The following is a 22,236-nucleotide window of genomic DNA, read 5'->3' on the forward strand; positions in this document are numbered from 1 at the left end:
GTAGGGGACCCTCAGGGCAGTGAGGAGTTGGAGCACCTCGTCCCCTTCCCTCCATCTGTTCTTAATACCTGGTCGTGAGTCACAGCAGGAAGCCCAGGCACCACGTATTGGGAGGTCACGGCTGTGAATGAAATGGTGTCTTGCCGACCCGAGCTGGGATGACAGGGCAAGCCAGAACCTGGCCACTCTCCATAGGGCCCTGAGGTCTTCCCCTCGGGCCTCCTCCCCACAGCCTGGTCCTCCTGCTCCCTGGAGCCCAGCTCCCCCACCCTCAGGGTGCTCTGCTCCCGCCCTCCCCGTGGCCCGCTAGCCCCCTCCTCCCCTCCCCCCTGCAGCACCCGGGGCGGCCCAGCGCCCCACAGCTCTCCTGGTTGGTGCAGAGGCCTGCCCTCTCCATCCTTGGGGACCCCACTCGTTGTCACCTTCCCACTACTTTGTCACATGTCTGGGTGATCTCGATTCGCCCCTCGTCTCACCCACTTCCACCCTCTCACGGATCCTGTTGGGTCCTCCTTCTGAAGGCGTCAGTCTGTCTGCACGTGTCCCCTCCACCACGGCCTGCTTGGTCCCAGGGCACCCGGTCACCCCCTGCTCCACCCCTCCGCCCTCAGGGCGCCCCCCTCACAGCGGCCAGAGGAACCAGGAAAAGGCACTGCTCAGAACCCGGCCAGACGCCCCTCTCGGGAAAGATCCAGGGCGCTCTCAGCCTGGCTCCCCCGGCCCTGGCCCCGGGCTCTGGATACACGCACCGGCCAGCCCTCGGATGGATCAAGCAGCCCCCCCCCCCCCCGAGCCCCCCTCCAGCCTTCCCACCCTGGTCTCCCTCGGGTCTTCAGCCTCTCCTTCCCCAGGAGCCTCTGGCAGCCATCTTGGGTGTATTATTTACGTTTTGGTTTATTAACCTCTCTAGAAAGTAGGCTGTGTATAAGCAGAGATTTCCATCCATATTGGTCATTATTGTGTTCCCACTGCCACAGATAGTGGTTCTCATAGGGTACGTCAGTGTCACCTGGAGGACTTGGTAAATGCAGGTTGCCAGCCTTACCCTCTGTTTCCTGTTTAGAGTGGGCCCAAGATCTGCATTTCTAGAAGGTTCCCACATGCCACTGCTGCTGGCCAGGTCCACATGCTGAGACCACTAGCCCAGGACGTGCTTGCCCAGCAGGCCGGCCTCTGCCCATTTGTGCCATGATAACAAAGTACCTGAGGCTAGATAGTTTTATAAAGAACAGAATTCCTTCCTTACAGTTCTGAAGGCTGGGATGCTCCAGGGTCACAGTGCTGGCCTTTGCTGTCTGGTCAGGGCCAGAAGGTCAAGGATGCCATGTCCTCACATTGCAAAAGGCAGGACAGAGGCCTAGCGAGCTCCCTGGGGTCTGTTCTTGTTCCTGAAGGTGGAGCCCAGTCACCACCTAGCTGGGGATTGAGTTTCAGGGTGAATGTTGGAAGGGACATGTTCAAGCACAGCAGCAGCCATTAGGCATGTGTTGGGGACATGGGCCACCTAGCCTCCTGAGTGCATGCCTACAGTACAGCCTAACCCTGCCCTTGTCTCCCTAGAGTACGCAGAGAACATCGGGGACGGCCGGAGTCCAGAGTTCCGGGAGAGCGAGCAGAAGCGCATCGTGGGCCTGCTGGAGAACTTCTAGAGCCCCGGCCAGCACGTGGACAGCCACTTCCCCCAAGAACTGTCTCCACACAGCTCTGTGTGGCTCTGGACAATTAAAGCTAGTTTTGGAACCCGGGACTGGCCTTCTTTGTAGCGAAGCTCCCCTCTGACCCGTTCCCTACACGCTCAGAGCAGAGCGGGGCAGTGATGGCGTCACCACCGCGGTTGCCCTGGTGCGTGCCGGAAGCTGCCTTCTGTCTCTAGGCAGTGGGGAGGACGTGGACTGGGCCTACCTCAGACTTCAGGCACAGCACAGCTCCTGGTGTCAGAGTCACTCAGGGACAGGTCACGGAGGACAACAGACACACAGTGGTCCCCCCACCATCCACTTTCTGTGGCTTCAGGGACATTGTCAGGTCAGCAGTAGCCTGCTGCTACATCCTGGCACCTGCATCACTCACCTTGCCCATCTCACCCTCGGGTGACGTCCACGTCACTCCAAGGAGGGGGTGGCACAGTTAGACGTTTTGAGAGCAGGGTCGCATCACGTAGCCTGGATTACGGTGTATGGCTGAATGCTCTTTCTTACCACTAGTCGCTGTTGTTGATCTCTATAAATGAACCTTGTCACCCGTTGTCTGTGTTGGAACAAACCACACAAGGTTCAGTACTGTCCACAGGGTCAGCGTCCACGGAGATGAGGGGTCCCCACCTGAACAGTGGCGGCAGATCTCGTGTGGCCTGGTGCTGGTGGTGTGAGCTCCGGGTGGTCCTGAGCATGGGAGGGAGGCCTGGGCCAATCTCACCTGACCGCCTGCCAGCAGCATCGTTGCGTCAGTGGCTCCGACTGAGTGTCCCGAGCATCCAGAGCAGGTGGGTGGTGCCCCGACGGGGCCACGGGGAGGCCACCCTGGCTGAGCCACCGCAGAGCCACAGAGGCACAGCAGGTGCCTTGGATGCGGGCTGCCAGGTCTCCACACAGGTAGCTTCCGAAACGGAGCCTCACCGGTCTGACCCGGATCGAGAGCTGGTCACCTCCTCTGCAGAAGGCGGTGGTGCTGCAGTGTGGCCCAGTCCGGCCTCAAGAGAGGAGTCCTGGAGTGTTCAGAGGCAGCAGGATGGCTGCAGGGGCTGCTGCACCTGGTACCAGGCCCAAGGGGCAGCTCCCGTCACTCGCTGAAGCCCGAGGGCCACCACCTGCCAGTCAGCAGGACAGGTGAAGTCCGCTTGCCATCCCAGCCAGTGTGCACCCTGCTTCAGCTGCTGGTGAAGAGCAGGGCCAGCCCTGCCCACCTGGGCTCCGGGGCAGCCAGCAGGTGGGCGGAGCAGAGGGCCCGGCCCACTCCCGAGGCAGAGAGTTCCACCGGGATGCCTGGCCCGTGCCCCTCACTAAGTGCACCACATCCCTGCTGGCACAGTCACCCCTCATTCCAGAAAGCCAGGACGGATCTACAGGATGACCAACAGACAGCCCAAGATCCTGCAGCCAATAAGCAGCAGAATCTACGTTCAAGGCAAGTCTGCCACTGCAGAGTCCTGTGCTCCCTCCCGAGCCACCTCTATCCAGAAGACAGTCTCGGATCGCTGGCTGACACTGCGCTTCGATCTGCCCCTGTCGATATGAGGGTTGATGGATTCGCAGCACAGAAGGGGCCCACACCGAGCGGTGGAATGGGGCTGTGCAGCCGGGGTCAGTGCTCAGAGGTGGTCACCCCTGGGCTGTATTTTCCTCCGACACTGTTGGTTTGTGAGCAGGTCACTCTGGCCCGTGGTACAGAAGCTCGGAACTTAGCAAGAGAGGAGTCTTGCCGGGGCTTGCCCGTCCCTGGAGGCAGCACCTGCCACCTGATGTCCTCCCAGGGTCCCAGGCAGCCCTTTTCCAGCCGTCGGCTTCCTCAGTCTGTCAGAAGCCAGCACAGGGAGGGGGGCTTCGTCATCTCCAGGCCACTCACGCCTCAGCTGTGCCTGGCCTTGCCTGCTGGGTACACTGGGGAGCCTCCCTAGATCCTGTGTGGCCCAAAAGTCCCTCTGCGAAAGCCTTGTTTGAAGGCACCCTCTTACAGTTGAGGAGTGTCCCCCTGAGTTCTGAGAGCAGGGGGCGCACAGGTGTGGCCCTGGGGCCCCGAGGAGCCCATCCCAGGTGCAGAGAGGCCGGCAGCACCCTGCTCGTGTTCACAGCCACTGCACCTTTAGTACCAGGTCAGCTGGGCACTAACCCGTCCTGGCCGCGGGGCTGGATCCCAGCCCCTGAATCTACTCGTGGGCAGCTGAGCTGCTGAAGGCTCCTGAGAGCAGCCCTCTCGCTGGAAGATTCCCCGGGCTCCGGGGGACGGATGTCCTGGCCTCAGGGTGCTGAACTCCACTCTGCTGCCCACTGGGGGGTCACAAGCTCTCCGTTCATGTCCAGGGCACCCCAGGGGGCCAGTGTTCCTTTTCCCACTGAACACAGCGACCGTGCAGCCTTGCAGCAGTGTTAGCCCAGTGTCCTCACAAAAGAAGTGGGTCTCCTTCTCCACCTCTGCAGCCGCAAGATGGCCACGCCCAGCCGAGGGGGGTTTGCCTGCAGGCCTGGGGGCATGTTATCAGGGAAGCCGGGAGCCCTCCTTAGTGGCCCCTGCAGCAGCCCCAGGGCCCAGGTGGCATCCTCCGCCATCACCGAGTGTCCCCTTAGTGTCAACAGGGAGATGAGACTCGCTTTCCTGAAGGCAGGGCTCCTTGATAGGAGTCGCCCCCAGCAGCAGAGGGACAGGCAGGCCCGCCATCTCCAGTCATGGCTCCTGGGTGCTCCTCTGTCATCTGTGCTGGGAACAATGGCACCCCTTCCTCCAGTCACCTCTGGATCAGGCAGCACGGGCCTCGCTCTAAACTGGGGGGATGGAAGGACGGGCCACCCGGCCCCTCCCCAGAAGCTGCCGCGGCTGATGAGCTAAAGGCACCTTCCCCGGGGGGTGGCCTTGGGTGTTTTCAAGTGCATAAAAAATATTTTTAACACAAAGGACGGCTCCTGCTTCTCACGACGGTCACCGCACTCCGGTCCACCCAGCTCCTGCAGTAGCCGAGCTCCGTGGCGAAGCTCCACTGTAACTTACTAATGGACTAATCGGCTGATGGGCATTTCAGTGGTGTCTGGTCCTTGGCGCTCACGGTGCTGCCTGAGCCTCTTGTAGAGAACGTCTTTCACTCAAGTGTGAGCTTAGATTCCCAAGTTGAATGGCCAAGTCACAGAGAAGGGCCCTTTTCACTGTGACAGAATTGCCGGGTCGCCCTCCCTCCATCAGCGGGGTGTGCCCGCGTCCCCCCCCACGCCTCCCCAGCAGAGGCCAGCGCCTCCCGTCGCTCACGAGAGGTCACTCGGGTCTGGGAAGAACGGGTTTACAGGTGTGTGCCAGGTGAGCTCTTTCCCTGAGCGAGAGCCGTCCCACCCTCGTCCCTCACAGGGAAGCACTTCCATCCACGACCCCGTTTCACAGATGAGGAAACAGACCCGAGCGTCCCTTCCCCTTCCTCACCGGGCCCCCCCTGAGGTGTGCACGGCAGGGCTTGCATGAGCTTCCGGCTGTGACACCACCCGGCAGGTTGTGCAGGAGCGGGAGTGACCTGTGTCCAGCTTCACCGAGCCTGCGACAGGCCAAGTCCTTGTTCCACGTCCCCCAGGGCTTTCAGTCCCCAGAGGAGGCAGATCCCGATGGCGGGTCCAGAGGCGCCCTCTCGGGGTCTTCCAGGAAGTGCCCAGGTCCCAGAGGGAGCTCGGGCCCCAGTCAGGAGGAGGGCTGTGTGGGCTGGGTCCACCAAGGTCCCCAGAGGAGCTTTGCTGCCAGGGCCCCGGCAGCAGCTGGGGGGAAGCCATTGGGGACAGACTCTAGCCACAGCTCCCCCATCCAGAACCCCCCAGGAACACAGGGACAGGAGACCCGGGCCCTCAGCTCAGCCCTGCGCACCCTCTGGGAGCCGTGAGATGTCCCTCACACTCAGAGTCACTTCTTCAGTCACCAACTGAAAGCAAGAGTCCCTGAGGGGCCAACCTGGGGAATCGCACAGAGACCGGTCCCTGTGGCCGCTCTTGGTACACCAGGAATCACCCGCCACCATCCCTCCGTCCTTCACTGGACACCTGCTGTGAGCAGCACCACCCCTGTCCCAGGAGGTCACACCTGTGGGATAGACCAAGGCGGTAAACAGATGTGGGGGATGATTCCCAAGGGTCATCCTGGAACAAACAAGGTGCACGGTGACCAAGAACAGGGGACTGGCTTTGGGTCCAGTGGTCTGGGAAGTCCTTTCTGAGGCATAAGCTTCCTTTAACCTGCGCTAAGCTCTCAGTGGTGTCAAGGAGCCTGGCAGCCAGAGAGCTGGAGACAGAGGGGTCTAAGCAGAGGCTCAGGTGCAAAGGTCCTGTGGTAGAGACAGAGATCACCGTCATTCTCTAGAAAAAAGCCAGAAGAGACCATGGCAGCTGGACCTAAGGGTGAGGCAGGGGCCAGTGGGAGACAAAGCCAGGACTGTGGCAGTTCTGAGCAGGAAGAGGTGCGGTTTGATTTGAAAGGACGCCTTTGACTGCTTTGTGGGAGACACAGTGTGGAGACCAAGCAGGGCAGGGGGATGGCCAAGAAGGGCTAGAGCACTCTGTTCCCGGCGGAGGTACCGAGGCTTTGGGCCAGGCTGGGGACTGGGAGGTGTTGAGGGTGGACTAACAGGTCTCCGTGCAGGGAGCCGCCTGCCCCGGCTTCCCCAGCGCTAGGCCTGGAGGCCCCTCACTGGCCCAGCAGAGTCAGGTGGGGCCCTCGGAGGGAGCTGCTCAGTACATAAATATCCGTAATGAATAAACAGAAGTGCTTTTAGGGCTGCGGGGCCTATCATTTCCACCTGCCGTAAAATTTCATTAGAAGCAGGCGCTGCAGGGGAGAGGAACGGCGCAGTGAATCTGCCCGCCCACCCCAGCCCTGCCCGCCTGAGCCTCCGCTCCCCACTGAGGCCTTCTGGGCCCGGTCAGTGGGGTCCTTCCTCCCCTTCCTGCACCCTGGGGAGCGAGAGGCAGCAGTGGGCGGGAACCCAAGGGCCTTGCCCTCCTTGGCTGGGAAGGGGGTGCCCTGGTCTGCTCCATTGGGGAGTCCATGTTCAACAGAGGAATCCTGCAGCAGAGCTGCGGGCTGGCACCGTTCCCCCGAGACCAGGTGACTCTGCTCACGTCACCCAGGACCAGCAGGCCCAGAACTCAGGGCAACCACAGCGAAGCTACGTTCCTCAGCTCAGCTCAACGCCAGGCTCCACACCAAGACCTGAACAGGCGCCTCCTCGTGGGGTCCTGGTACCAGCCCGTCCTGAAGCCCGCCACCCAGCCTCCACTCCCTGTTTCTGCTTCTTTCCAGTGTGATAGGGCTGGGGCTGTTTTCTAGAGATCTTCAAACTATGAGCCTTTGGAAGGACCAGGTTAGAAAGTTCCCCGTGTGACAACCCCGTACCAGTCGTCTCCGAGCTCCCTGGGCATCTTCCTAGGTGGCCACGCCCACTTCCACTTCACAAATCAGAATAGGAAGCCCAGAGAAATCTAGGAATCCGCCCAAGGCCACACAGCCCTACCTCGGATGCCTGTGGTTGAAGAGCCAGCCCCTCCCGTGGCCCCACGGCCACGTCCCTTAGCTGAAGGTGTGGAGCCAGGAAGCCTGGCCAAATGGGCAGCCCTGCTGGCAGCCTGCCTGGGCCGTGGCCATCAGTGAAGCTCATTAAGTGGCCGTGACAGGACATGGCCGGGGCCAGCTGCTTGCCCTCCTGGGATCGAGGCCTGAGGACAGGCTCCTGCTCACAGCAGCTGCAAGCAAAGTCCTCTCTGTAGCTGGGGAGGATCAAGAGGTGCTTGGAGCAGCCTCCACCAGGCAGCCATGGGACTCGGGCAGCAAACCCAGGGCTCGGATGCGGCCTCCCTGGTTGACCCCAGCCCTGCCGCTCCCCACGGGGCCACCCCAGGCAAGCCACCGCACCCCTCTGACCTCCATGTCCTCATCTGTTAACGAGGGCTGGACCTTAGAAGCTACGGCCAGCTGAGGCAGGGCGGGGCGGGCGGCTGCCCAGGGCTGAGCAGCGTCCCTCTTCACTACCCCTGACCCTGTCTTACGGTGTTTCCTTGTCCACCTCCCTCCCAGGCTGTGAGCGGACTCATCCTTACTTGTCCGCGAGGGCAGCCAGCAGGAGCAGGGTGAGCGGCGGGCCTGGACACGGGGGGGCCTGGCGGGGGTCAGGGAGTTGGGCCCCAGGGAAGGGCTGTCCAGCTGCTGCCCACAGCCCCACCCGGGCTCCCTCACCCAGCGCAGCCCACAAGGCTCGCCCGGCCGCCCACACCCCCTCTCCGCCTGCCCTGCCTCCCGCTCCCCCTGGGTTGTTCTAGACTAGATGCTGCCCTCCCTGGGAAGCAGGGACCCTCAGAGCCCAGGTCGCCCCCTGCACCACTGTCCTTGACCGGAGGCCCCAGGCTCTGAGCAGCCTTCCCCGGGCTTGGACTGCAGAGGAGGGGGCTGCCTCCCATCCACTCCCCCCAGGCGGTGCCCAGCCTGGGGCCTGCGCCCAACAGCGGCTTCCTCACCCTTTGGCAAATAGCTTCTGAGCTCTTGCTAAGCGCCAGGCGCTGCGCTGTGGTTGGGGTGAAGCAGTACTCCCGGCAGAAGCGCTGGAGGGAAGAGCCTGGTCTGAGTGGACAGGGAAGGCCTTTCGGAGAGGGGCTGTCAGGGCTGAGGCAGGACTGACCAGCCAGCAGCTGCGAGGGGGGCTGGGAATTTCTGAGCAGGGAGTGCAAAGGCCCTGGGGCAGGTGTATGCTTCACATAGTCAAGCAACAGCCAGATGTGCCCGGAATGAGGAAAGGTGGGTTTGCCAGATGAGCAGGGGTCAGACCACCCAGGCCCTGGCAGCCCAGGGAGTGGCTGGGTGTCTGCCACTCGCCTCAGGGAGGCAGGGTTTCCTGGGAAAGTGACCTCAGGGGGTATGTGCAGGAGCCATGGAGCCAGGGAGGAGAGGGAGAAGATGGAGGGAGCGGGAGGCAAGGCTGGGAAGTGCCTCCGTGGTGGGTGGGGCAGGATCCAGGCTCCTCTCACCCTCCATGTCCTCGGATCCTGTCTTTGGGGACCAGCACCCAGCCTGGGCTCACAGTGGTCAGGGCAACATCTGGAAGCAGAGGCTCTGGCTGGAGGTCCCTGCTGCTCTCCCTGACCAGGGACCTCCAGAGAGGCATTGCGAGGACCCAAGGCACGAGGTAAGGTCAACTCTGCGCCCGGGGCCTACAGACCCAAGGTCAGGAGGGTCACCCCACCAGGAGGGGCTTGCTGTCCCCAGCCCCAGCCGACGGGAGAGAAAACCGAGGGCCAGAAGGGGCGGTGCTGGATGGCCACAGCCGCTACAGGCGAGGGCCGAGACCTGAGCTGCAGCCAGGTGGTCAGTCATCTGGGTCCTGGGGAGCACATGTGGCCGCCAAGTGGGGGGGATGCCGTCAGGACACAGAGACCCGACGGGGCGTCAGGAAGGGCGCCATGGAGGAGGCGGCCTCTGACCCAGCCATGAAGGCCGAGTGACCTCTGGTGGTGGAGGGCGGGGTGGGGGTGCAGAGGTGGCAGCAGGGTGGAGGCCGGGGGAGGAGGCTGCAGGCCCCTGGAGGCACGGGGGTGCTCCAGCTGTGCAGAGCACTGTGCAGGGGAGTGGGACAGGAAGGGAGGAGGGAGCCACAGGAAAGGCACCTGGGAGGCGGGCAGGAGCCAGGGAAGGGGAGCTGAACGCCAAGGACAAGTGTCCACAGCCTCCCGAAGCCCTCGAGGGACCCTGGAAGGCCTGGATCCAGAGAGAGGGGTCCGGGCGGGAATCTGAGCCTCCCTCCTGTTCTGCGCCTCTTGGGTGGGGAGAGGGCAGGGCAGGAGATGGGGGAGCAGGGTGGCTGCTGGGACGCCATCCACAGCAAGCCACCGACACAGCTCCAAGTGGGGAGAGGCCTCCGGGCGAAGAGGACGCTGAGGGCTATTGTGAGGCTGGAGAGGGCCAGACCTGGCTGGGGGCGGGGCTAAAGGCAGAGGTTGGATCCCCTGGACAGTCAATTTGGTCACCTCCCCTGGCCAGACAGGAAGCCACTGATTATTCACCCATCCATCTCTCCCGTCATCCACCTGCCCATCCACCCATCTGTCTGTCCACTCATCCTTTCTTCACAGTCCCTCCATGTCCAGGGGACATGGGAATGACAGGACAGGTCCCTAGCTCTCTGGAGCAGTTCAGTCTGATGAGGGAGACCACTGTGACAAGAGGTGATCACAAGCACAGGTGACCAGGGAGACAAAGTCAGGAGACAGAGGGGGGAGGGGCCTCATTGCAGCGCAGCTGCACCTTGAGACAGTGGGTCTGCAATGTCATTGTCCCAAACAAAGGACAGTACATTATTAGTGTTATTAATTATCATCAATCTAATTAAATGGCAATTACAACTAAGAACACAGTGATAAAAATGCCACCTTGGATTTAAACGGCTCTTCTTCTCCAGCACAAGAGTGAACCATGTCCCCTGGGCTCAGCCCCTCACCCCGCTGGGGCGCTGTGCATGCAGTAGGTGCTCAGTCAACCCCCGCATTCAGGGTCACAGCTCAGACATCACAAGTCCAACCCCCACCCCTATGTGACAGATGGGCAAATCACCTCCCAGCTGTGGCCTTCCAGAACCCCCCAACACCGCCGCGGCACACCCTGGGAGGGGAGATCACAGGCAGATCCCCCATGAGTCTGGAGAAAGCGGATTCCCAGTTGCCTCCCAACCCACTCTGTCCCAAAAACCTTTGTCCCCCCTGGGAAGAAGCCGCTGTCAGACGCAGCCGTGCCGTAGCCATTGAACAAGGCAAATTCTACCGGAGCCGAATCGGAGGCACCCTGGACACCGAGTCACTCAGTCCGGACCGAGAAACCCCTGGGCAGGGAAACGGAAGTAGGAACAGACAGAGCAGGAGACAGCACAGGTCCCCTCCCCGTCACCAGAGCCGACCTCTCCTGCAGCCCTGCCTGGGACGGGGGTCTCCGGGTCCTTAAGTGAGACCTCTGCTCCGAGAGGCCAAGGGGGGCCTGGAAGGGGCTGTGGCATCTGGGCCAGGGCAAGAGCCATCACAAGAGTCCACCAAAAACAGGTGTCATTCAGGCTGCCAGCAGGGCCGTGAGGGCCCGGCCAGGCTGGGCAGAGCTGGGCTGGACCAGGAGCAAGGGCTCTGCCCGGGGCCTCGGTCCTGGCCAGCCCACCCAGAGGCCAACCCCAGAAGCTCTGTCCCACTCAGAAGTGTCGTGGCTCCGCTGTCCCTGCCCACCAGAGCCCTGTGATTCCGTCTTAGGCAGGTGGTGAGCAGGGGCGGGCGAGTCCTGTGTGATTCCATCCCTGCACACACACACACACACACACACACACACACACACACACACACACCGGCGTCCCCGTCGTCCCCGTCGTCCCCACCAGGGCAGAAGCAGCTCAACCGAGAGTTCAAGACTCAACCTGCCCTGTTTGCTGAGCTCCTCCCTGGGCCAGGCAGGACCCTGGGCTCCAGGAGAAGACGGGGACAGACACTGACCCCTGCTCTCGAGGCGCTCGCGGAGGGGGAAAAACGCCACCAAACAAACCAACAAGCCAACCCAGAGGACAGAAGGGAGTGGGACAGTGACGGACGGGAACGAGCGGCAGGAAGAGCATCCCCGGGACGAGTTCAGGAGGGGACTGGGGTGTGCGGCGGCGGCGGTGCTGGGAGGGTTCTGGAAGGCCACACCCGGGAGGGGATGTCTGACCCAGGATCCTCAGGAGCAGCCATGAGAGGAGCTAGAGGAATGTTCTAGAAAGACAGAAGATGAGCCAACTGAGAGGATGAGCTTATGGCCAGGCAGAGGGGAAAATGAAGAGGAGGGGGCTGCTGTGGGTGTCCCGGCTCCTGGAGGGGTCACAGGCCCTCATTCCCCCTGCCTTGTCCTCCCGCAGCCCCACGGTCCCCTCCACTCTCCCCCTTATGGCCCCCGCCGTCCTGCAGCGTGAGTGGCCTTCTCCTGGTCACTGCTCCCTCTCCACTGTGCGCTCACGGCTGCGCCCTAATCCGCATCACCCCTCCCCTCCCCTCCCCTGAGGTCCCAGGAGCAAGCTCCCTGCTCGGCTCGGGTCGCATCTCTGAGTGACGATAGAGCACCGTCCGCTGACCTCGGGGTTCTGCCCCCTCGAGGCCGGGGGCCCTGACGTCAGCCCTCCTGGGGGACGTGGAACAAGGGACCGCTCTCCTGAGCCTGCGTGGCCACCCTGGCCGCCGTGTTCCTTCCCACGCATTGGCCCCCTGCCCCCACATGCCAGCCTGCGGGACGGGACAATTAATGGCCACGCCCTCTCCAGACTTGGAAACTGGGCCCGGGAGGGCCTCAGGTCAAGGCCCAGGAGGTGGGCGGGGGCTGGAAACCTCAGGCTCCCACGGGAAGGCACCGCCGGGATGTCTCCACCCAAACCCCCCATTCCCAGCCGCCATGTTGCCTGAGGAAGCACCGCAGCCCCCGAGGGCAGGGCCCGACCCAGGCCCTGGGTGTTTCTGTAAATTAGAGAGTAATTAGTTCAAAGTTTCCCAAAACTTACGATAGACAAGAGGCCAGTGCTCCTTCCATGCTTGCCTCCGTGTCCACTTGCCCCTGGGGACCCGCGGCCCATGGGAACTCAGGCGCACTGACGGGGCCTGCCAGGGAGGGGTGCCACTCTGCCCCTCACTTTGCAACGAGGTCACCAGTTCAGAGTTGTCCAGCCATTTTCTGAGGCCACACAGCCGTGAGGGATAGGAAGCCGGCCGTGCAGAGTCCCGCAGGGGACAGAAAGTCCAGGAGAGCAGGCCAGGGGCCGGGGAAGGCGGGGACCAGGGAGGACGGGCCTCTGGGGGCCGCCAGCACGCTGGGCAAGGACGCTGACCTGTGGAAGCCCAGCCCTGCTCTTTGGGGCTCCCAGCCCTGCTCTTTGGGGCTCCCAGCCCTGCCTGGGAAGGGAGGGGAGCCTGGGGTTCCCACCCCAGTCCAGGGTTGATTGATCCTCCACGGTCCCCAGAGCTGGTCCCCTGGTCCGTACCTCAGGCTGCTGCGTGTTTTCTTGTCTCTGATTGTAAACAGATTTGACTAAAGAGGTAAATTAGAAGTTAATTAGAGAGAACATGATTGATGAGGCAGTTTGCCGTGATTGGGAGGCGTGGAAAGGATGGGGCTCCCCGCGTGGGGCGAGGGAGCGGGGAGGGGGACCTGCAGGGGGCTGCCTTTCTCCTGGGCTCCAGGGTCCAGGCCAGGCTGCGTGAGGTCCAGGTGGAGCCCTCCAAGAGACCCCGTCATCAGGGCCCAGGCCCCTGCTGGACTCAGGATGAAGCCGCCCACTGCCCTGAGTATGCAGGTGACGCCTGGGGACACACAGAGGCTTAGCAGACATTCGTGCCGCCCCAGGCATTTGCATTTTCTCAAACCCTTGCCAGGTGGATGCTGGGCCTCCATTTTCCAGATTAGATGATGCAGATTCGGAGCTGAACCGACTTTCCTGTGTCACGGCCGGCGAGGACAGAGCTGAGGCTGACCCCCAGAGCTGTGTCCTGAGATCCAGGCCTGGCCCTGCGGACCGGCCCCTGGAGTCCGTCCTGCAGCGCCCAGCGAGCTCACTCCTGGCCAGGAAGAAGGATCCTGGTTCCATCTCTTCACCCACTCACCCACCGCCCGCCACCCTCCCTCGAGGATCCAGTGAGACCCCCTGAGGCCCAGCTTTGTGCCAGGCTCTGAAAGTACCACAGCGGGGACAGGGACTGGCAGCCCTGATTCTTACCAACAGGAGCCGTCCCTCCAGGAAGTGGCACTGGGGCCAACTCAGATGCTCCGGGCAGAACACCTACCCTGGAGGGAGCGTGGGGTATTCTAGAAGCTGCCCGCAGCTCGAGAGACTGGAAAAGAATACGAGGGGAATGGGGCTGCGGGTGGCCCCGGGTCACGTAAGGACGCTCAGGTCGTGAGAAGGCTCCTTGGATTTTACTCCCAGCGGCGGAAGTCACTCAGCCGCGAGCAGAGGACAGTGGGCTGCTTCTGTAGAAGAGCCCCCGGCCGGGTGGGGTGTGCGGCCTGGCAGAGCGGCATGGGTTCTGCAGCCCGTAGGCAGAGAGATGTGGGGGGTGAGAGAGAAGTCCCGGGGCTCGGGGGGCAGGCTGGGGGATGGACAGACCTGGGGGTGTGGCACTGTGGGTCCTGAGGAGGGGAGGCCCGGACTTGAGAGGAAGGCCAGGAACTGAGGCTGGGCACCATCAGGAGGCATATGAGGTGGGGGGCGGGCTGGGTCCCTACTAGACCTGGAGACAGGTGACCACTGTCCCCGGGTGCTGACCACCTCACTAGGACGCATTCATGTGACGTGCAGGTCCCTCCCATCCAGATGTCCCCTTCCCTGGGCCTCGAGACGCATCCTTAAACAGGCAGAAGGACCTGGGCAGGAACTGGGGCCGGGCAGACACAGCCGCACAGCAGAATGTCCTTCTCTTGTTCTAGACCCTGTGCTGCAGTCAGTGCCACCAGTGGCCATGTGTCCTGGCTGGGGGCCTCATCCCTAGTGTCAGGGAACCGGAGGTCTCCTAAAGGCCTGGGCCCACGGGACAGAGCTGAGGCTGACTGCAGAGCCACGTCCCCCCTGAGAACTCCCGCTAAATCCTCCTGGGACCCAGGAAGTCAGGCCCTGATCAGCCTGGGCAGGGTGACAAGTAGCCACAGGTGACCCCCATTCCCATCCAGTGAGCCCATGCCCACTGTAGGCCAGGACTACCCGAAGGGGTGGACGTGAGCTTATACCCAAATCTTGTGCAGCAGCTGATCTTGTTCCCATTTCACAGATGGAGACATAGAAGCTCAGGGAGGGAAAGGGCCCCTGGTCCCAGAGCTGGGGAGAGGCAGAGCAGAGGGCCAACCCCGACGCACACTGGAGCAATCCACTAGCCACCCCGCCCTGCTCTCCCAGAGCTGGGGACCCGGGGCCTTGTGCAGGACATAGGCAAGCACTGTACCCCCAACCTCACCCCAGGCCCCTCACTGCTTCTAGAGTGACCAACTGGACCTTTCCGGGTTCACTGGGATGGGGCAGGGGCAGAGAGCTCCTGCACAGGGAACCTGGTCCCCGTCTTCACCACCCTGCACGTACCTCGCCCAGCTGAGGGGACAGGAGCGCAGGAGAAAGGGGTGATGACCTGGAGACTTGCTTTCAGAATCGGGGGCAGGGAGAGACGGGGCAGCGAAGGAGAGTAGTGGAGGCGGCAGACGCTGAGGCCAGGGCTGGACCAGGGCTCGCAGGATGTGCACTGGACCTTGGGTCAGAGGCGGCCTCCCTGGGGCTATTGGCCTCCCAGACTCTTTCTTGGCCAGAGCTGGGGCTTCCGGTGTCTTTGGTCAGTGGGGGCACAGGATGGAGGACTGTGGTGGAAGGACAGGGTGGAGGACTGAGATCCAGGCCTTGTCTGCCTGGATCAGGTGATGCGTGGCCTCAGAAGTCTCTGCCCTTCCCTGCGCCTCAGTTTCCCCACCCACACAACGAGAGAGCAATAAGAAAACATCTAGAGTCCCTGACAGCTATCGACCATCCTGGAGAGAGCAAGTACAAACCAATCAATAGCTCACATTCATTGCGCTTCTCCTGCGTGCCAGGAGCTGAGGACGGGTTTCCACTGCGTATCTCATTTAATTTTCGGGGAGCAATAAGGCAGGTGCGTCATGTCCACTTTGGAGATGAAGAAACAGGTTCAGAAAGGTGAGTAACGTCCTCAGGATCCCACAGCTGGGATGGGGTGAGGCTGGCTTCTGTCCGGCACGTAGTCATGAGCATGTGCACCCAGGTGGGGCCATATCCTGCAATCGCAGGCAACAGGGTGGGACTTTGGGGACAGGAGTGCACAGGAATATGGGAGGAAAAGTGCAGTGGATGTGGGTAAAGTAGCAAGAGTAAGTCAAGCTACGGCGCTGGTCAGCTTCCGTGACCCCTCCGATTGGTTTATCCATTGGTAAAATGGGAAAATCGGTGGCCACCTTGGGGCAGTTTAAATGAGATGATACACCTCAAGCCGCTGCCCAGTGCCTGTCTGCCCCACGGGTGCCGGTATTCTGTTCCATCTGCTCAAGGCCTGGGGCTTGGGGGTGGGGGGAGGCACACCCCTCCCAGGACAGGAAAACTGAGATCCAGAGCAGACGCTTGCCCAAGGCCACACAGGGGCAGAACTCGAACCCAGCAGTGAGTTCTCACCACCGCGCCCCACCGGCAAAGAGCAGAAATCGATGGGCGGTCAATAGTGGGCTGATGGACAGGAAAATGAGAATGCGCCTGTGGTCCTAGGACTCTCCCCTGGACAGCTGGCCTGGGAGTCAGCCTGGTTTCTCAGGGGCGGACAGCAGCCAGCCGCTCCAGGGCTTGCTCTCCACACCCTTCTGTGCCCCCCGCGGAGGCTGTGGTCCCCGGGAATACGGAGAGACTCAGAAAACCCCCAAAGTGCACTACCTTTGGGATCACAGCTGGAGGTGTTCCCAGATTGGGGGGGAATTTTTCCCCTCCTTGGGCCACAGCGGCCTGACTTACAGGCTTGGCGAGTTCCCTGAAGGACTGGAGCCGTTCCAGCCATCTGCATATCATCACTGGGCACCTCCACGCGAGTCTGCCTGCAGATCATTAATATAAGGGGCCCAGCCACCCCAGGATGCCGCCACTCCGGCAAGGGCCCCTACCCAGCCTGGGTCAAGTGGGTCCAGCCTTCTCTGCACCCCACTCCTGTTTCCCTTTTCTGAACTGGGGGTTGAGCCCAGGGGTGCTCTACCACTGAGACAGCCCAGCCCTTTCTCTGTCTTTTGCTCTGAGACAGGAGGTCACTGAGTTGCCCTGGCTTTATAGGGCCTTGGCTCAGGGGGAGAACGTCAGCCTGCCCTGAGGGTTTGGGTGGGAAGCTGGGGTCCTTTGGTCAATCACTATCGCCGCCTGCTTCTTGCCCCTCGAGGCTGGACAGAGTCCTCAGTGGTGATCAAGTTGTGCCCCTTAATTTGGAGACGGGGAAACACAGCACAGAGAGGACTGCTGCCCGAGGGGACCTGGAACTCGGGAAGTGGACACCAGGCGTGGCCTTCCCGACTCCCAGGCCCAGCCGGTGGGGAAACAGAATCCCAGCAGCAGAAAGGGTGGGCATCCTGACCCTCTCCTGTCGCTGGGCTGAAGTCTCGCCCCCAAACAACTCCCTTGAAGCTGAACGGATCTCCTTGCTGTGGTTGAGAGCTCAGGCCCTGCAGAAAGGCCACCTGGTGGCCACTAGCCATGTCACCTGATGTGCACCTCCGCAGCCATGATTCTCAGGCTCCTCTGGGGTCAATCACGGATGTTGGGCTGCAGCCTCACAGGGCCACGCTGAGGTTTCAAGGACAAGTAACCAGGTGCTCAGTCAGTGGCCAGCTAGAGGCCAATGCAGGATGTCACTCTCTGGAATCAGGGACATCTGAACCGGATGCTGCACCTGCCACTTCCCAGGTGGCACCTCCCTGGGCCTCAGTTTCCTCATCTGTAAAATGGGGATGCACCTACCCACCCTTTGGCCTTGTAAGGATTGAGTGAACACACGTCCCCACTGACTGCGTGGCCTGAGGCGACCTAGACCCTCAGTGAGTGACGGCTGCGGCCCTGGGGAGGGACGCAGACCTGCAGGCGGCCAAGCTGCGGCGGATCCAGTTTCCCCAGTTGATCCTTGCCAGGACCTCTGTGTGCCGGGCCTGCAGCGGGAAAGTGACCAGCTGGGTCTCGAGTCCAGGCCTGGGGCTGCTCTTCCTCGTGATGGACAGTGCCCTTCAGAGGTGGAGGAGGGAACCTCTGAAGGTGCTGGGTCCCTCAAGGGGAGAAGTTCCAGCAGTGGCAGGGGGAGACCTGGAGGGTGACTGGCGGGAGCTGCGTCGGGCTGGGAGGGAACCAGAAGGGCATCATCTTTGCCCATGCAGAGCCGATAACGGGGGCAGGCTCTCAGGGACTGGTTGCACAAACAGTTATTTAATTAAAATGGCGATAAGGCAGGCACCAGCCTGGCCGGGCCCTGCTGCCTCTCTAAAGCATGGAGGAGGCTGGGAAGCCCTTGCACAAACTCACTTTGTTCTGCGGCAGGAAGTCACAAAACCTCCCTGAACTCAGGAGGGAGAACAGGAGGGAGGCAGCCCCAGGGTCATGGGCACACGCAAACTAGCCCAGCTCTGTTGCCAAGGCTGAGGCCCTGTCTTCTACCAGCCTGGCCCTGAGGACTCTGACCTCAGGAGCCTGGGACAGGGGACCTTGGTGTGGCCTTCATCCAGTCACTTCACCTCTTTGAACTCAGTGGCCACAGCTATAAGATAGGGGAACATCCTCGCCTTTGCATGAGGATTTAATGTGATCAGTTGGGTGCCTGGCACACAGTAAGTGCTCAATAGATGCACATTTCCTTCCTCTGTGGGGGGCAAGGGAATGCCAGCCCAAGTCTTTTCTTCACCTTTCAGTAAGACAGTCACGAACCGCACGGGGCCAGTGAGCACAGGCAAAGATGCTCTGTACCTCAGGTTGAGATGAGCTGTAAGCGTGAAATTCACACCAGAGTCCAACGCCTTGGTATGTAAAAAGGAATGGGAAATAGCTCATTAATAATGCTTATATGGCCGGGCGCGGTAGTGCACACCTGTAATCCCAGCAATCAGGAGGCTGAGGCAGGAAGATGGCAAGTTCCAAGCCAGCCTCAGCAACAGTGAGGTGCTAAGCAGCTCAGTGAGACCTTGTTTCTAAATAAAATACAAAATAGGGCTGGGGCTGGGGATCAGTTGTTGAGTGCCCCTGAGTTCAATCCCTGGTACAAAAAAAAAAAAGAATGCTTACATGATGCGGGGTGCAGTGGCACTTGCCTGTCATTCCAGCTGCTTGGAAGGTTGAAGCAGGAGGATTGCAAATTTGAAGCCAGCCTGGGAAACTCGGAATCCTTGATTCGAATCACACCCATAATCCCAGCAGCTCAGGAGGCTGAGGCAGGAGGCTTTCAAGTTCAAAGCCAGCCTCAGTAACTTAGTGAGGCCCTAAGCAACTTATTTAGAACTTATCTCAAAATAAAATTTTTTTAAAAAGGGGGGCCAGTGATATGGCTCAGTAATTAAGCACCCTGAGTTCAATCCTCGGGACCAGTGAATAAATAAATAAATAAATAGGGCTGAAGATGTAGTTCTGTGGTAGAGCATCCCTGGGCTCAACCCCCAGTACCAAAATAATAATAATAATAACAACAACAACTGTGTTGAAATGATATATTTTTATACACTGGGCTATAAAAATACATTATTAAAGTTAATTTTACCTGTTTATTTTTACTTTTTAATGTAGCTTGTAGCTGCTAGAAAATTTTAAATCACACCTGCAGCTCACATGGCCAGGGTTGGTCTGGATCTTAGAACCAAGAAGAGACCGGCACCAACCACACCACTGAAGCCACTTCAGGACCTTGAAGCACTCCCACAGCACGGCCTTGTCACTGGCAGAGAACCTGCATTTGACAAATACCTGGCTGGAGGGTGGGAGGCCCTGGGACCCCTGCCTGATGCGGTCAGTTGCCACTAGTGGAGGTTCCATCAGGATTCTTGCTGGGACAACTCAGTCACCGGCTGCATGTGCTCTCTAGCCTTGTTAGAGAGCAGCTGGGCCAAGGCCTAGAGGGATTGCTATCCATGGAATTTTTGTCCCCCTAAATCCATATATTGAGGCTCCAACTCCCAGTGTGGCTGCCTTTGGAATAAGGAAGTAATTAAGGTTCAACGGGGTCACAATGGTGGGGCCCTGACCCGATAGGGTTAGTGTCCTTGTAAGAAGACACCAGAAAGCTCCATCTTTTCTTTTCTCCCTCCCTCCCTCCCCCCCTCCCTGCTTCTCTCACCCACCCCTCCCTCTGCATGTGCAAGGGGGCAGCCACCCCCAAGCCAAGAGAACAGGCCTCAAAATGGAGCCCACCTTTGCTTCCACCTTGATTTTGAGACTTGAAAGACAGACTCACCTGTGAGAACTGACTTTCTGTTGTTCTGGGGCCCTCACGGGAATCTCAGGGGCTGGGGGTCTCTGGAGGAGCTGCCCAGTGCTAGGGGTGACATGGGATCCTGCCTCCTCCTCAGGAGACCTGGGTCCTCGGTGCTGCCAGCTCCCTCCCTGTGGGACCCTCGGCTGTGTCACCACTCCTCTCGGGGACTCAGTTTCCCCGTCTGTACACTGGGGACCATGGTGGCAGATTGATGACTTCTCTGTTAACAAGTGAAGATTCTTTAAGAAAGTTTAAGTTGTAGCCGATGTCGTCCGTCTAGATGGGCCACTCAGACTGGAATCCTGAAGAAAGGCCTTGGGAGGTCCTCCCAGTGCTCATGGGTTGCCGATCTGGCAGAGGCAGGCACCGGACTGGATGGCCTCCCCCAGCCCCTGGCCCCTGAGCCTGGGCATGACCCTCAGCCTGGATAGGGCCTTGCTGGGAGGCCCAGCAATGAGGCAGGTGAAGGCCCAGAATCTAGCTGGAAGGGAGGACTGGGTCTGCAGCAGGGATGGGCCACGAGGGCAGAAAGCTCAGAATCTGGAGGCTCAGGGTGTGGTCTATCTCCAGAGGCCACTCAGGCTCCTGTCCAGCTTCAAGGGGAGCGATAGGAAACCAGTCATGAGAGGGGAGCAGAGTCCCAGCCTAGGTTCCTATACTGTGCTCCAGAGGAGAGTCCGGGCAGGTGGCTCCCTCATTCCAAGAGGCTGGCTGTTCCCAAATCAAGGAACAGGAGAGGAGGACCCTGGGTGTCTCTGCCCCCTTTGGAATCTCACAGTGGCCCACTGAGTCCTGTAGACCCCAACACCTGCACAGAAAGAACCCCCAGGGGTGGGGCTTGGGCCTCTGCAGGCACAACCAGCCTTCCAGGAGATTCTACAGCCTGGGGACATCTCAAGACTCTAGACCAGTGGTACTCAACCTTGGCTGTCCACTGGGATCACCTGGGAATTCTTAAAAAACCTAATACCCTCACCTTGCCCCAGACCAAGAGTGTCAAAATCTCTGGAGTGAGCTGGGTGGGGTAGCACACCCCTATAATCCCAGTGGCTCAGGAGGCTGAGGCAGGAGTTCAAAGCCAGCCTCTGCAAAAGCGAGGCACTGAGCAACTCAGTGAGATCCTCTCTATAAATAAAATACAAAACAGGGCTGGGGATGGGGCTCAGTGGGTGAGTGCCCCTGAGTTCAAGCCTTGATACCCCCCCCCCCAAAAATCTCTCTGGTGTGGCCTGGGCATTAATCATTTTTATATAGAGGTCCCCAAGTTCTCACAGATGTACCCCAGAATTGGTCCAGCCTCAGATCAGTTCTCAGCCCCTTAAGATCACTGTCTGGGGAGAAGGAGAAGTTGGGAGGCTCAGACAGGAGAAGCTCAAGATCAAGCTCACATAGAAAGGGGACGGCGACACCAGTTCTGGAGCCAATTTCCCTCCCGAGACTGAATCTCCTTTTACCAACTAGAGCCCAGGCAGGCCAGACCCGTAGTATTTCACTTTAATAATGTTGGAACCTGGTACGGTCAGGGCCACCACTGTGAGGGGCCGGGGAGCCTCGGTGACGATCAGTGGAGCTGTAAGTCTTTTGCTTTATCCAAATCTTGGGCAGTAATTTAGGAAATTTAATTAAAGGGGGGAGAAATGGGGACACCTCGCTCTCCCTGCCTCCTGTTATAATGAGTGAAATACACCAGGCTGTAAAAGGGAAGGCTGTCTGAGATGCAGTTCTGATGTTTTATTGCCAGGTTTTATTCGCTGATGTAAACGTAATCGTTGGAAACCAGAGCCCTATTAATGCACATATTTTTCCCACATCCGGGGCCCCGCCTGCCCCCCCTCCCTCTGGGCTTGTTCCCCCACCTTCTGGGGTCAGCCCTGGTGCTCTTTGGGCCTGTCTGTGCCACGTCTGGATTTCCCTGCCGGTTTCATACCCTCCTGTGGCAGATAAGACTTTAATAGAATTCCATTACTCCTCGGAGCTCAGTAATGCATTCTGGAAATTAGGCAGCTACCTACTAAGCCATTGTTCCCCCTTACAAATGGGCTCCCTCGAAGCCAGTGACCATGGGATCCCCGATAAGCTCTCATGAAGCCTCGCTCCACATGTTATTGGTGTGTTAAAAGGTGCGACTCCGGGCTTCCATTGCTCATTGTTAGGGGCTGATACATTTAAGTAGTTTCTCCATGAATCAGGCAGCTCAGGTGTTTCCCCCTCCTGGCATTGATAGATGACAGAAAGGAAGCCATTTAGACGGTGCTCTATAGGGCCCGGGCCCACACGGTGAATGATTTCCAATGCCTGGTTTAATTTATTTTTAAATGAAATTTGTTATTGATTCTGGATTAAAAGGACAAATCTTATGGCTGTTACCACTGACACAGTCACAGGGCTCAAATGACACCTCTCAAGGGGGGGGAGGGAGGGGCGGCCTCCCAGAGTCAATGGGAGGGTGGGGACTCTCCAGGGAGCCGGGCTCAAAAGTAAGGACCCCGGCCAGAGCCCCTGCTTGGGACAACTTGGAATTATCATCTTCGCCAGCTGAAATACATGACTTGGTGTCGCCCTCAGA

At 59.9% G+C, this 22,236-nt stretch overlaps 1 protein-coding gene across 2 annotated transcripts in view; it reads left to right on the forward strand.

Annotated features, from left to right (window-relative positions):
• Positions 1-1,740, forward strand: part of Ctnnbl1 (catenin beta like 1) — a 154,374-nt gene extending 152,634 nt beyond the window's left edge. For both annotated transcript variants that reach the window (XM_078051765.1, XM_005329851.4), the window contains one exon: positions 1,561-1,740. In XM_078051765.1, coding sequence (XP_077907891.1) covers positions 1,561-1,649 — 89 coding nt within the window. In that variant the 3' untranslated portion in view covers positions 1,650-1,740. The remainder of the gene's footprint in view (positions 1-1,560) is intronic.
• Positions 1,741-22,236: the final 20,496 nt, after the last annotated feature.

Source organism: Ictidomys tridecemlineatus, chromosome 5, assembly GCF_052094955.1.
Source record: "Ictidomys tridecemlineatus isolate mIctTri1 chromosome 5, mIctTri1.hap1, whole genome shotgun sequence".
In the NCBI taxonomy this organism is placed as follows: domain Eukaryota; kingdom Metazoa; phylum Chordata; class Mammalia; order Rodentia; family Sciuridae; genus Ictidomys; species Ictidomys tridecemlineatus.